Source organism: Microcaecilia unicolor, chromosome 2 (genome assembly GCF_901765095.1).
Source record: "Microcaecilia unicolor chromosome 2, aMicUni1.1, whole genome shotgun sequence".
NCBI lineage: Eukaryota > Metazoa > Chordata > Amphibia > Gymnophiona > Siphonopidae > Microcaecilia > Microcaecilia unicolor.
The window spans coordinates 187,929,108-187,945,181 of NC_044032.1; the positions used below are offsets into that span (position 1 = coordinate 187,929,108).

Here is a 16,074-nt window from a genome sequence, read left to right on the forward strand (position 1 = left end):
CCTGCCTTACCCCATCCCCCCTCCTTCCGGAGTCCATTTGCTGCCTGCCTCCAACTTTCCTCACAGTGTAAAAAAAAAAAAAGGGCGCCCTTATACAGCATTGCTGTTTCTGAGGCTTTCTCCAGAGATTCTGGTTCAGTGCAGCTTGACCGGAGCTCGTTGACTCGGTCTTCTGAGGTGAGAGTGGTGCCCAGCTCCACCGGGGAGGTTCCCACGGACAGCGTTCTGTGCGGGTTAAGTTTTGGCAAGAGGCCGTCATTTTATTTCTATATTTCCGTCCAGTCGGGCGATGGCTGCTGAAGCAGTTAAGCGCTGCTCCCGCTGTGGTAAACTCAGGTCAGCAGCGGGGCTTTGCAGTACGTGCTCCTTAGATGCTCGTGCTAGTACGGGCATGGCGAGCGGTGATTCTTCCCGCTCGATGGAACTGGCAGTGGGTGCCATTTTGGAAGCGCCGGGTGGCTTGACCCTCGCTGTTGCAGAGGAGTCTGAGTGCGGGGGGGGGGGGGCGCCTCGTTCCGAGGCTGCTAGAGGAGCTCCTTCCCCCGCTTCTCCTAATTCGGGGGCGGAGGGCCAGGGTGAGGGTTTTTTTTCTCTCCCCTGAATTTGTGCTGCTGATGCGTAAGGCCTTTATGTTAAAAAGAGCTCTGCCACACGCGTCTGACACTACGATGCGGACTGGATTCCCTCCAGGTTTTGATAGCCCTGCGTTGGCTGCAGAGTTTACTTCTTCCCCCGAGCGTTGGACTGACGCTAAACGTAGACGGGTAAATTCCCCGTCTGAGGGTGGTGCCTCTCCCTTTTCCCCGCTGTGGGGAGTCTGAGGGGTCTGGCAGGCCCTCATGGACAGATGATCCAGATGAGGGTGCCTGTTTGCCACAGGACTTGGATGATCCTAAAGCGATGCGGATTTTCCACCGTTACGAGCGGCCAGCTCTCATTTCTGACGCCTTGCAGGCCCTTTCTATTGAAAATCCGGCTGAGGGCAATGCCTCCTCTGTTAATCCTAGGATGGCTAGTACTAAGAAGCCTTCTCGGGCTTTTCCTGTGCATGACTCCATCCAAGAGCTTATTTCAGCTCAATGGTCTGACCCTGATGGGCCTTTTAAGGTAGCCAGGGCTATGAGTCAGCTTTACCCTCTGAGTGAGGATCACTTAGCCCTTTTTGGGATAAAAAGACCACTCTCCCGGTGGAGGGAGGGGTCGCTTTGAGAGATATGCAGGACCAGAGGCTAGAATCCGCGCTGAAGCGGTTCTTTGAAATCTCGGGCCTTTCCTTAAGGTTGGCTATTTGCAGTTCCTATGCAGCCCAGGCCTGTCTTTCCTGGTTACAGCAGGCGGTTGATCAGCCCGTGGATGGTGCGGGTTCCCTCTCTGAGGTTGGCCCGCGTATGGAGTCTGCCCTATCCTTTTTGGCTGATGCCCTTTATGATCCGGTCAGAGCTTCGGCTAAGCAGATGTCTGTGGCAGTTTCTGCCCGCCGTCTTCTTTGGCTGTGGCATTGGGCAGCTGACATGGCCTCTAAGCAAAGGCTGGTGAGGTTACCCTTTCGGGGCCTTCTGTTATTTGGAGAGGAATTGGAGAAGATTGTTAAAGACCTAGGGGACTCTAAGTCCCAACGGTTACCTGAGGATAGGCCGAGGCCGCCTTCCAAAAGTCCTGTTTTTCCCTCCTCTTCCAGGCCACATTTCCGCGAAGCTCGCAGGTATCGCCCAGGCGCTCTGCTGGGGTTTCTCAACGTACCCATTTTCAGCAGAGGAACTCCTTTTGCTCGGACAAACGTTCCGCAGCGGCCGGCCAACGGCCAGGAGTTCAGGGGCGTCCTCCACAATGACGGGACGCCAGTCCACACGTCAATTCCTGCAGTAGGGGGTCGTCTTTCCCTCTTCCTCGAGGAGTGGACCAAAATTTCTTCGGATCAGTGGGTCCTGGACCTGATCAGAGAAGGCTACCAATTGGAATTCGGTGCCCCGATGAGAGGTGCTTTTATGGAGTCCCGATGCGGCACTGCCGTCAAACGGGCGGCGGTAGAGGAGACCTTGCAAGTCTTGCTACAGCTCAGAGCGGTGATTCCGGTGCCTCCCACCGAACGCGACTGTGGTCACTACTCTATTTACTTTGTGGTCCCTCGAAAAGGTGGGTCGTTCAGACCAATCCTTGACTTACGAAGAGTCAACGAGGCCCTAAGAGTGCGACACTTTCGCATGGAAACCCTGCGCTCTGTCATTGCAACGTTACAGCCAGGAGAGTTTCTCACGTCCAGAGACATTCCTATTTGACCTGTGCATCAGCGGTTTCTCCGGTTTGCGGTTTTGGGCCAACATTTCCAGTTTCGGGCCTTGCCTTTCGGCCTAGCTAAAGCTCCCCGTACCTTTTCCAAGGTGATGGTGGTGGTGGTAGGTGCTCAGGCGAGAGGGTATCAGACTTCACCCGTATCTCGACGACTGGCTCATCAGGGCGGATTCGGCAGATGAGAGCCAACTTGCCATGACCAGAGTTATAACGGTTCTTCAGACTCTGGGCTGGGTGATCAATTTGCCCAAAAGTCACCTGACCCCCTCTGTCTCTCGAGTATTTGGGGGTCCGGTTCGACACGGCCTCGGGGTTCGTCTTTCTCTCCAACCACAGGCGATGCAAGCTTCAGATGCCTCGCCCTCGAGCTTGAAACTTTGTTCAGCTCCTGGGGTCAATGACGGCCACCATGGAGGTGGTTCCCTGGGTGAGAGCTCGCATGAGGCTGCTGCAGATTGTTCTGCTTCAGCAATGGTCTCCACTATCCCAGGAATATCAATGCAGACTAACGTGGCTCCATGTGGCCCGGCACAGTATGGATTGGTGGCTCTCCGACAGGATGCTGCAACAGGGAATGCCGCTCGCGCTTCCTTCTTGGTGCCTGGGGATAACGGATGCCAGCCTTTCGGGCTGGGGAGCTCATTGCCGGGGAAGCTATGCTCAGGGTCACTGGACACCCGTGGAAGCAGGGTGGTCCATCAATCGCTTGGAACTGAGAGCGATATTCCAGGCTCTTCTGGCTTTCCACAAGACTCTGAAGGGGCGTTCTGTCAGACAACACGACAGCAGTGGCATACATCAATCGTCAGGGCAGCACTTAGTGCAGGGCCCTGGCTGCGGAGGCTGCTCAGATTTTCCACTGGGCCGAGCTCCTCTTGCATCTGCTGTCTGCAGCTCACATAGCAGGTCAGAGCAACGTGCAAGCCAATTTCCTCAGCAGACATCAAATCGACCCGGCGGAATGGGAACTGGCAGAAGAATTTTTTCTTCAGATTTGTGCCAAATGGGGGACTCGGATTGGATCTAATGGCGTCAAGTGCAAACGCCAAAGTCCCTCGCTTTTTCAGCAGAAGGATAGATCCTCGCTCGGCGGGGTTGGATGCACTGGCTCAACCCTGGCCCTCGGGCCTCCTTTTATGTGTTCCCTCCTTGGCCCTTGATAGGGCGAGTCCTCCTGCGGATTCGTCTGCACCGAGGATTGGTGATTCTCATTGCGCCGGATTGGCCAAGGCATCCGTGGTACGTGGATCTCCGTCGGATGCTGGTGAAGGCTCCACTTCCTTTGCCTCTGGTGCCGAACCTGTTGGTTTAGGGTCCGGTGACTATGGAGGATCCCTGCCAATTTGGTCTTACGGCCTGGCTGTTGAGAGTGTGCAATTGAGAGACAAGGGCTACTCTGACAAGGTCATCTCCACTCTCTTGCAAGCCCATAAGCAGTCTACCTCCGCAGCTTATGCTCGGATCTGGCGCAAGTTTGAGGCGTGGTGTGTTTAATAAGCGGTCACACCAATGCGAGCTACAGTCGCGCAGGTACTGGACATTTTGCAGGACGGCTTACAAAAACGCCTGGCTTACAATTCCCTTCAGGTTCAAGTGGCAGCGTTGGCATACTTCCAAGGAAAAGTCTCTGACTTGTCCCTTGCTGCTCATCCGGACATTGTCCGATTTCTCAGAGGGGCGCTTCGGCTCCATCCTCCCGTGCGGTTGCCATGTCCAGCCTGGAACCTGGGGCTGGTGTTGAAGGCTGTTCAGCGTTTGCCTTTCAAGCCGCTTAGGCGAGCTTCTGAGAAGGATGTGACTTTCAAGACAGTCTTTTTGGTGGCCATGACATCGGCTAGATGCGTATCTGAGCTTCAGGTGCTTTCCTGTCAGGACCCTTTTCTACAGTTCTCGGAGTCCATGGTAACGGTACGTACAGTGCGTTCCTTCCTGCTTAAGGTGGTTTCAGCATTTCACCTGAACCAGCCCATTTTTCTACCTTCCTTTTCTAGTGAGGACTTTCCGGATTCCTTTGAGCAGTTGCGTCTTTTGGATGTCCGCAGGGCTCTGTTGCAGTATTTACAGATGTCAAATGACTTCAGGGCTTCTGATCACCTTTTTGTATTATTGACAGGTCCTCGATGCGGGTGTAAGGCATCTAAGGCCACTATAGCCCGTTGGCTCAGGGAAGTCATTTTTTCTGCGTATCTGCTTTCAGGACGGTCTCCGCCTGAAGCGTTTAAAGCGCATGCCACAAGAGTGATTTCCTCCTCGTGGGCTGAAACGGGTGTCCTTTCTCTTCAAGAGATCTGTCGTGCGGCTACTTGGGCTTCTCAGCTTTCGTTTGTATGGCGTTACAGACTGAATGTTGCAGCGAGGCAGGACACACATTTTGGAGCACAGGTGCTTGCTCGCGGAGTTGCCTGTTCCCACCCTACGTAGGGAGTGCTTTTGTACATCCCATCAGTTAATGGATTCATCTGCTGCTGATGACAAGGAAGGGAAAATTAGGTTCTTACCTTGGTAATTTTCTTTCCTTTAATCACAGCAGATGAATCCATAATCTCTCCCAGTCTGGTTTTGTTTTTTGTTCAGATCTTTCATGCAGATATTGTATCTCATCGGGAGGAGCTGAAGACCAGTTCTCAGTTTCTACATGCTGTTCTATTGCAGGAGGTTGAGGTCGTCCCTCCTTTGTTTGGTTATTGCTCTGGTTCTGGGGCATTTGTTCACTGTGAGGAAAGTTTATGTTGTTTTACCTCTCTTATTCACTTTGCTTTGGAAGTTTCATATACTGAAGGCAGAAGGAGCTAGCCATCCAGGGTCGCTGTGTCTTTTCAGTGTTCTCTATCTCCACCTGCTGTTAGGCTTATACAACCCATCAGTTAATGGATTCATCTGCTGTGATTAAAGGAAAGAAAATTACCAAGGTAAGAACCTAATTTTCCCTTCTATACTTCGGTGCCTACACTTACTCGAATCGGAGGTCCCTAAATTGGCAGTTAGCCATAGTGTGCTTACATATGTTATTTTGTATGGTCCCACCTGCTATAGGACTAGATTCTATATATTACGCCTAAAAATTTGGTGCAGAAATGAATTTTGCCTAAGCGCATTCTATAAAGCACGCCGTAATTTAGGCATACTTTATAGTATAAGCCTAAATTTCCACATGGTTTATAGAATACACCAAGTACTGGTCCACACAACTAATTGTAGTTGTGGGCAGTTAAATGCCGACGTCTAAATTACGTGCAGATTGGGTGTATTCTATAACCGCAAGCGTAGATTTTAGTAATATCCTGACCCACCCATTTTTCAACTGTGCGACTTAGAATTTTTGTCAATTGCTTAATTGGCAATTATCGACACACTTCAATTTCCACATGGAAATCTTGGCGTGATACATAGAATCCGGGGGATAGTGTGTAACTGCAAGGAAGTGTATACGTGGGCAGATTCTGGGCAGGTCTCCAACATGCATAACTTATAGAATACTTAGTCATGCCTATTTACGCCTGCCGTTGACCTGACATAAATGGTTGTGCCTAAATTTGAGTGCAAGAGTTCAGGTTTATGTTAGTACTACTACTACTACTTCTTTAATGGCATCTTGACAAACACATGTCATTATAGAATTGGCTCTCAGTGTACGACATTGGTGATAGGTGATACCTAACTGAAGGCACCAAGTATCGAATTGTCCCATATGTTCATATTATACTGAGTGTATGTTCATTACTAGTTAAGGGCTCAAGTTAAGGTTATATCTGATCTGTCTTTCTCTTTAATTTTCCAGGCCAAAAGTTGGTGAATTGCCCTTCGTTACAGCTGACATCAAGAGTGAGTCCAAATTAGAAAGGAAAAAAACAGGACAAACTCAGGTGAAGCACGTATAATAAACTTGGGAACAACAGGAGAATGATTCTCTTTATATATATATATATATATATATATATATATATATATATATATATATATATATGTACAAAAGCATTTCTGTATAGTTCACAGTATGAAATGGCATTTGCAAAGCAATTGAATTTTAACTTGGGCAAATATCATTGAATAGGAATGTTGCTATTTTTTTATGGCTAGATAGGAAGAGAATTGAAATATTTATACATTAGCTTAGAAAAATAAAGCATACAAGTGAATATACAGTACTAGAATGCCAGACATGGTGAAGCCTATTTTAGAAAAATATGCATGCTCATCAGCTACATTCCTCGGGGAAAGTGTTTCTGCAAGATGTAGAATGCACTCCCCTTAATACGTGGGAAAGAGAATGACTGCTTGTTCTTCTGTAAAAGTTACGACTTCCTTTTTCCTAAGGTTCAAAGACTGCTTATTCTTTTGTAAAAGTTACGACTTCCTTTTTCCTAAGGTCCAAAGGCCTCAGCAATTACTGAAGCATATGATTAGCCGTCAGCCCTCTCCTATTTTACTGCATGCCTTGTTTTTGAAACTTAAGCCTCTCTATAGATTTGTATATCTAATGTTTGTTAATATCCTTGGTTATATGTTGTAAGGGGCAATTATCTAATCTAGGCATGTGTATTTTTTGCACCAACTGCACACATAAATATCTGGAATACTAACACGGGGGTATGTGTGCAAATCAGGGGGCGTAGCTATCACGGGGGCATGGGCCCCCGTAGATTTGGCCCTGGATCCCCCTGCCACGACCCTCTCGGCCCCCCCTTTCCCGCCGCCGTCGCATACCTTTGCTGGCAGGGGACCCCAACCCCCGCCACCCGAAGTTCTCTCCTCGGCTGCATGGCGTTGCTTACTGAATGATCTAATCGTTGGTGTGCGTGCGTCTGACGTCCTGCACATTGTACATGCAGGACGTCAGATGCACGCACAGAAACAGATTCAAACTTGATCAGATCATTCGGCAACGCCGCACAGCCAAGAAGAGGACTGTGGAAGTACATGTTTTATGTTGTCTTTCCTATATAATTCAGACTTTACTCCCATATACAATAATTAGTTGAGTGATGCTATCAGTTATAATGGTACTGGATGAATGATGTTGGGTGGGGGGGGACTGTTTATGGATAGAAAGCTCTTGGGACTTCTTGTATTGTCTGTCTTATAGCTAATTTAAAAGCAGGAGGGGGAGGTCATGATGTGTTCAAGTGTACAGCGCTGCATACGTCTAGTAGCGCTATAGAAATAAGTAGTAGCAATGTCATTTTGGCTTGTTCCCCTATTGCCACCCCAAATTATTCTGTCTAGAGACAGCACTGGTTTGCTGTCCCCCTGTCCCCACCTTGACTACTAGATCATCTGGTCCCAGCAGGTTCTCTGAAGAATATCTGCTGTATCCCCCCCCCCCCCCCCCCTTTTTTTTTTCTTCCACAACTAAAGCAAGCTCAAATCTAACATTAAAAGGGGAGGAGGAATATCTGCCACAGGAGCAGAAAAGGCCGAGCCTAACTCTGGGCTGTAGTGTGAAAGGGAGACCACAAAATCTTACCTTCTGAGTCCTGAGCTAGACACAGAACAAAGGAAAAAAAATGAGGGTTTACCATGTTTCTGCCCTCCTGAGACAGGGATCATAGAACCTAGAACTCCAGACCTTGAGAGATTGGCCGCTAAACTCCAAACTAGTTTCAGGTAAAGGGATAGGAGAGGATTCCCTCTAAGGTGGTGATGCTCAGAGGAATGAAGTCCCAGGTTTTAAGAGATGAAAATTCCTAGTTTTTAAAACCTGCCTGAGTAGGATTAGCAATCAAGGGGTCAAAGTGACTGGACGAACCAGTTGAGGAGTCTGCCTTTAAAGCTCTCAGCAGCCATTTTGAGAGCAGAAGTGGCAGGGGCAAGAGCAAATGAGGATCACTCCTGCCTTGAGTACACCATTAGACCACCATGGCTTTTAAGGTAGGCCTTGGGGGGGGGGGGGCTATTCCTGTCTGCACTTTGTCCCAAACCTTCTTCTACCTCCCCCCAAAGTTCAAAAATGCAAAGACCTTTTCGGCCAAAACCAAAAACATAGCAAAAATGAATTTTGGGCTAGTTTCGATACTAAAGCCAAAATTTGGTTGCCCTCTGTTTAAGATGTCTTCTCATCCCTCATTGATAGACACAATACCCACCATCAAAGCATATGATATGAATGTGGTATAAAATAACACAAAAGTTGATTTTGATTTACTTAATATACCACTACATACAATGAATGTGTTCTAGCGGTTTACGATAAAACGATTGATTGATTAACAATTACACTAACATACATTATTACAAAAATAAATTATATGTAGCTCACCATGTTACATTTAAAGCATTTCCTCTTAAGGATCTACATTGGTTACCTATCAATGAAAGAATTTCATTTAAGCTCTGTGTTCTTGTTCATCAGATTCTTTGTGGTATCTTACTATCTTATATAATAAATCTCATTGTTATCACCGCAAAATGCCACTTCATCTAGAGAATCTCATATTACATTTCCCAAGTTGTAAAAACTTAACCTTTAAAACTATCCATAATGCTAATTTTTCTTACCAAAGTACCAAACTCTGTAACTCATTACCCAAGTTTATCAGACACTCAATTGATTATATGTCATTTAGAAGTTTACTTAAAGCCCACTTCTTTAGATCTGTGTTCAGCTAATATGAAAATATTTTTAATGTAGTTTTGTATTAATATTTTACTGCTTCTTAATTTGTTATGTAAGCCTCATCGAACCTGAGCTTTCTTGGGAAAATGCAAGGTAGAAATGTCATCATAAAATAAATAAATAAATACAATGTTCTTAATATCATTGTTAAAATAATCATCTAAAACTAAATCAACTTATTACTCAAAGATCTAATAACAAATCATGACACGATTATAATTAAGATATCAAACAGTAAGCCCATAATACTTTTGAAACAACCATGTTTTCAAAGCTTTACCAAAAGTAATATAGCTAGTTATCTTATGAAATTCATCTGGTAAGGAAATCCAAAGAAAGGAACCAACATAATAGAATGCCCTGTTCCTAGTAACAGTCAATCTAACTGACAACCATTGCCAAGGCTCCAGTTACCACTGTTTCCAGTACACACTTCTCATAAGCATTGAGTATTCATGTTTAGCTGTATATATGCATAAGTTGGGTGGGAGGGAAAGCCACTAGGCAAGATGGAAAAGTATTCTAAAGTTTTGTTCCAAGTTAAACGTGACTTTGTTTTTCAATAAATTACAGTATGGATATGCACATGTGCACAGTTGGTGAGGCATTGTGGGAGTTTGAAGATGGAGTTACATTTTTGGTCTGGTTAAAAACAAAAGTAGGGAAGGAATAGTTAGTAAAATGAGATGTTAAAAACATATATAGGAAACAGTAGACCTATCACAAATTTTCAGGTGAGTTTTAGGCTATGATGTATATAAGAAATGGTCAGTAAAGGGGAACATTCTTAAAATATTTATTTTTGTCCATTTTTTTCTTTTTTTAGTTTTCTAAGACAAATACTCTTTATCATAAGCTGTTTATAGAAGTCCCAAATGATGAGCTTCTGAAACAAAGTAAGTACAGTAGAGGGTGTATCTGTCAAATGACAGCTAAAACACATGGTGAATCTCTGAATGAAAGAGCAGCCCAAGCTGAAAACCTGTAATTATAAAGCAGTGCTCCAAATTAACCTCATTCACTAAAGAGAAACCAGCTCAGTATGGAGACATTTGTAGTATGTAACTGTTGTCCAAGGTTCCAATTTTTTTTCTTGTGGGTTTTTTTTTTTAAATGCCTTAAGGGAAATCTCCAGGCACTGATGGACAGCTGTTAGAATTGTTAAAAAAAATAAAACTGAAAAGTAACTTTAGTATCCTCATTTGCCTCACAACTAAAGCAGTAACTTTTCTCACTATCTCTAGGTTTTACCTGTGCTCTGCAGAAGGAAATCTTGTACCAAGGAAGGCTGTATGTGTCAGAAAACTGGATTGCTTTTTATTCTAAAGTCTTTGGCAAGGACACAAAGGTCAGTTTGGAAATTTGCAACATGATGCACATCTACAGTCTCAGACTTTCTAATCTGTGATTGCAGCTGAATTACAGGCTAAAAAGAACCTGAAATTAAGGGTGATGGTGGTACTGAGACCATGAATTGTGGTCATAGCCAGTGGAATACCTTTTCTGTTTGAGGGAAGGCAAACAAGCCAACCTCTATGTACACCCCCTACAAACTCCCTAGTTACTGACGAGGTGTAGGGAAAATATTTAGGACCCGGTTTACTAAGCCATACTATAGCCATTCTATAGGCACACTAGCATTTTTAGCGCATGCTAAAAATTATATGGGTGTCTCTAGCATTTAGCGCACGCTAAAAACGTGTACCTTAGTAAACAGGTGGTACAACTCATTCCACTGCCAGTGATATAGCCAGAAGGCAATTTTTGGGTGGGTCCAGGGGTGAAATGGTTGGGCACATGCATTTCCAGCCCTACCTTGAACAGGGAAGGAAAAAAGGGGAGAGACTGAATTAAGGAGCTTTTCTGTTCCAACCTAAGTCTTACCACCTTCATACCTATTCACTGCACATTTTAGAAAGGGGAAGGGTTTTGGCAGAGCCCTCCAATTGTATCAGTCTTGTATTCCCATGCTGATGCCTACTGAGAGAAATAGGGGGGGAAACTTCTCTCTCCTTCCTCCCCAATCCATATTGAATCAATCACCATAATTCAGAAGCTCACAGTTAAGATTTCCAGTAAGAAAATTTTAAATTAAAAAAAAAAAAGTGAGGAGTTTTTCTATATTGGCATGTTTGTGCCAGGTTTATACACATGCAAAAGGTAACGTGTAGTGTCAAAATAACCTAAACTTTTGTATCCTAATGCATTTCATTAATCGGTTCAATACAATTTTTAGATTCTTCCCAGTAGATCTGAGCAAAACATGTCTGCCTTCTAAAATCATAAACTGAGCATTTAGAATGCTGCCAGGTAGCTACTTCATACTTAATTACTTGTCAGGAAGAACTGGCTTTCTGATGTTTGTCAACTAATTTGAAAACAATCCTCCCTGGCCTACATTTCAGATGTCTATACCTGTCTCCTCGGTGACATTAATAAAGAAAACCAAAACTGCTCTTCTTGTACCAAATGCTCTGGTGATAGCAACAAACACTGAGAGGGTAAGTACACACACAATTTGCAGCATCGTCTTCTCAGCAGTTTGAAATTAATTAAGTTGAAATCTGTGAAGCCGTGTATTGCATAGGGGCTCTACATGAGAAATGGGACATCGAGGTCAAGGACATTCATGTTTCTCTGAGAATTTTACAAAAGGTTTTGCTGAACAGAGAGCCTTTTGTAAAATACATGTTTTGTTGACACATACAGTGGGAACAGTGATTCATAAAGTATGTATAGGATAGCATCAGTTGGTGACTAATATTCTACTACTACTGCTACTACTATTTAGCATTTTTATAGTGCTACAAGGCATACGCAGAGCTGCACATAGAAGAAAGACAGTCCCTGCTCAAAGAGCTTACAATCTAATAGACAAAAAAAAAGTAATTAAATCAATTAATGTGTACAGGAAGGAGGCGAGGAGGGTAGGTGGAAGCGAGTGGTTACAAGTGGTTACGAGTCAAAAGCAATGTTAAAGAGGTGGGCTTTCAGTCTAGATTTAGAGGTGGCCAAGGATGGGGCAAGACGTAGGGGCTCAGGAAGTTTATTCCAGGCGTAGGGTGCAGCGAGACAGAAGGCGCGAAGTCTGAAGTTGGCAGTAGTGGAGAAGGGAACAGATAAGAAGGATTTATCCATGGAGCGCAGTGCACGGGAATGGGTGTAGGGAAGGACGAGTGTGGAGAGATACTGGGGAGCAGCAGAGTGAGTACATTTATAGGTTAGTAGAAGAAGTTTGAACAGGATGTGAAAACGGATAGGGAGCCAGTGAAGCGACTTGAGGAGAGGGGTAGTATGAGTAAAGCGACCCTGGTTCTTTGGTTCTTAGAGAGCCAAAGACGTGGTTAGTTTTTGTTGTCCTCTCCTCCTTCCTGGGTACTGTGTTCCGGAAAAGCTGCCACGATTACTAACATCAGACTAACTGGAACCCGGTTGTCGTCATACATCGCACCCAGGCGGGAGGGGCGGATTTACATTATAAATGGTTTCTTCCAAGAACGGTACAGTAACCACTACATTCCCAGATATACCCTCAACAGCCGACCACGGTCCTTCTCCAGGATTTTCTTCCACAAACACCAAAGAGAAGTAGTAATCTAGCACTTTTGCTTTATCCTCATCACTCTCCTCATAGCCATTCTCAGGATCTTTCAGTCTTACAATTCCATTCCTAACTTTTCTCCTTTCCCCAATATATCTGAAAAAGGTCTTGTTACCTTTCTATATTTAGCCATTTTTCATTCTGCCTGTACTTTTGCTAGCCGTATTTCCCTCTTTGTTTCATTGAGTTTAATTCAGTAATCTTTTTTTCTCTGATCCTCATATTGTGTTCTTCTGTATTTCTTGAATAACCTGTCCATGTACAATGTTCCTAGACAGTTTACATTAAACATCTACAATACAATGCACATAAACAACAAGCTATTACCAAACTCACTGACATGTCATATGGACAAAAGCAAATCTAAAGGGGAAAAAAAGTTAAAATGCCAAAATATTCAAGAGTGAAACACCAATTGGAAATGCCACCACATACAGGGCTACTTAAAAAAAAAAAATTATTTTTTTAAATCTCGTTCATGAGTCACTGAATGATAACACAATTACACTGCAAAGATCTTTTGAGCAGTTTATGTAGGAATTATACATAGCCTCTGCTATCAAAATTCAGAGAGAGGTCATTGCCTTTTGGTTAATCAGCATAAGACCTGATAGACAGTAGGGTGTTTTTCTTTTGAAGACCCCATGTGGTTTATATACACGGCAGCTTGAGAACAAGACTCCTGCATTGCGCAAAAAAGCTACTTCTGTTCACGTTTTTGTTTTGTGAGAGTTGCTGCTGTTCAAACATTTCCTGCCGTTAAGATATTCTTTAGTTGAAAGTACTGTACTCACCTCATGGAATCCTCCACCTCCTAGATTTTGTAAGAATCATTATTGTGGTTTTAACACCTTCCCTTAGTTATTCTTCCTCCCCATCATAAATTCTTTCTCATACTGAATCGCTTTGTTTTTTATTTCATAGAGGTACTTAATTTGAAAACTGATAAAACAAACAGCTGGACATTTGATATAAAACGTGTCACTAGAAAAATGACAGAACAAAACTATTCACATTGTTAGGTAACAAAGAAACTTAACAATGCAACTAGACAGGACACACTGAAAGTATCTATTGATAACTTCTCATTTTATCCAACACCCCAGTTATGAAGCAGAACTAATAAGGAGAAAGAAAAAAGGGTGAGAGAAAAAAATATGTTTTTGTATAAGTATATATCACTTATATCTTGTCTTAAAACAAGTCCCAAATTTTCCCCCATTAGCCACAGTCTTACAGCAAATGGCAGTAGTATGTTCCAGCTCATAAATATATCCTAGCTATTAAATAATTTACTCATTAGAAGGGGGACCCCTTGTTCCTTCTAGGCCACCACCAGAATTGAATCACTTTAAATTTAAATTCTTATATGTGTATGCAAATAGAAACTTGATGTGACAGACTGATACCAGCAAATAACACTGTTCAACAGTTAAATATTGACATTGCGTGCACATTATTTGTGCTTTTGTTGAAATACATCAATGTAATTTTCTGCTTTAATATCTAATACAGATTTCAGCTAGTTTAAAGACCAGTTGCATCCATTCAGTCTGCTTTCTCAAGGTTCTTCCACGTTAGGTACAAGGCCATATAAATTTCTTTGTGCAATCCAATGTTATCTACCACCCCGACCACTACCCCCAGCTCTTTTGCCTGACCTCTCACCTTTTTTCCACTACCATTACCTTCCATATCTATCCCAAACATACCCAAAATTTGATAAAAAGGCTGTTTACCACTTCCAAGGCTACTGAAGGCTTTGTCATCGTCAACCTGGGTTCTTACAAGAACAATACGTATCCAGCATGGAGGCGCCTTCCATGTTTTTATGATAATCCATGCAGGCAGCAGAATTAGTCTGTTATCCAAAAACAATCTGATCTTCAACCGTGGCCCTCTATATAGGGTTTCTGCAGACTTCTTGGAAGCCCAGTGCTGTTTAGATTTCTATTTGTGCTCAATTCAGGCTATCTAATGTCTTCTATTAACATAGGGAAGTCGCAGAGAACCATGTTGTGGTGTGCTGTGTATGATGTAATGATGATGCAGGAAGGAGACTGATTTATGATAGGATATCCTAATAATGAATTTTCTAACCGTTGTGCTTTGCTATTTTGAACCATAGTACTCCAAAACTTTTGATACAAGTGTTTGGGGTTTTGGGGGTGGGGTGTTTATAGACAACTTCTGTATGTGACTATCTCTGTAAGAAAGTAAAAGGCTGAATATTATAGTTGCAATATTTTCTTCAAATAGTAATTTCTTTGTTTTGCAGTACATGTTTGTTTCATTGCTCTCCAGAGATGCAACTTACAAGTTAATAAAGTCTGTCTGCAGACATCTAGAGGTAAGTCTTATGGTGTGGTGTGGTCTGCTGCAGCTTGTGGAACCAAATAGATTCCTGTAAAGATAACCTTTCTTGCAGGCAGGAAGCCACATAGCTCAGCTGCCCTTCTTTGCTGGATACCCATCTGGCTGTCTCTTTTTTTTTTTTTTTTTTTTTTTTCCTGTTCTGTTTTCACCCTCCCCACTCTCCTCACTTGCAACAAAGGTATACTTTTTCACAACTTTCCAGTGTTGGATTGATGGTGCGCTGCCCTTTTTTTTTTTTTTTGCTGTTGGTGCACTGTTGATTGTCAGGCAGCTTTCAGTTTCATTTAAATTCTCCTCCTTCACCCCCTTGCCCCTTGAAGTTTATACTAGCAAAAGTAAATGTGACCTGCTGAGCAAAAAGGTACCAAAAGTGGGGTTACAAATAATGGAGATAAAGGCTGAAAAAATTTGGAGGGGCAACTTTCTTTTTTTTTTTTTTTTTAAAGTTTTGTGTACTGTAGTGTCAAGAATAGGACTGTGCAACTTACACAACTTTGTTTTTCATGTTCTACAGCCTAAAAACTGCAGTTACCTAAAGTGGAATATGTGATTTCTGAGGTAATTACTTTTTCACAGGTGATATCCTATCTTGTGGTATAAATAAGTCCCATATCCCACTTTTGGTACCTTTTTGTTCACTAGGTTACAAATATGGTTTCAGTTGGTATCACCCAGGGCTGTTTTTCAGGGAGAGGCTGTTTAGGTCCCCATGTTAATAGGAATTTTTCTTTTTGTCTTCATTTCGGGCAAGGTCATAAAGTCCGCACTGTTGATGAAGAGTGTACCGTTTTCTGAAGAATGCACACGACATGAGAAATGTTGCAAACAAATGCACATCTCAAATAGTCCCCAAGTATGTAGAGGCCCTTTTAGAAAGCTAATCTGAAGCTACCGCCAGCCCAACATGGATGCTGGTGGTACTTCCAGCCCCAGCATGTGCCATTTCCTACGCAAGTGTAAATATCAAAAAATATTTCCGCAGGTGCTAACCCGGCAGTAATTGGGCGGCATCGTGCACTACCCAGGTTAGTGCGGGAGCCCTTAACACCACCTCAGAGTGGGTGGTGTAAAGTGCTGTCCGCCCACAGGCTATGTGGTAAGTATCTGCCTCGGGACCGCCACCGGCAATGACTGAAATAAGAATAACAGCCTAGGTAACACATTCATCTTCACTACTGCCATGCATCCCCACCAA

The 16,074-nt window shown here is 43.6% G+C and overlaps 1 protein-coding gene across 2 annotated transcripts in view; it reads left to right on the forward strand.

The window, feature by feature from the left end:
• Positions 1-16,074, forward strand: part of GRAMD2B (GRAM domain containing 2B) — a 136,642-nt gene that overhangs the window by 83,071 nt on the left and 37,497 nt on the right. For both annotated transcript variants that reach the window (XM_030193563.1, XM_030193564.1), the window contains exons 2-6: positions 6,068-6,152; positions 9,729-9,798; positions 10,147-10,250; positions 11,308-11,403; positions 14,782-14,853. In XM_030193563.1, the coding sequence (XP_030049423.1) occupies positions 6,068-6,152; positions 9,729-9,798; positions 10,147-10,250; positions 11,308-11,403; positions 14,782-14,853 (427 nt within the window). The remainder of the gene's footprint in view (positions 1-6,067; positions 6,153-9,728; positions 9,799-10,146; positions 10,251-11,307; positions 11,404-14,781; positions 14,854-16,074) is intronic.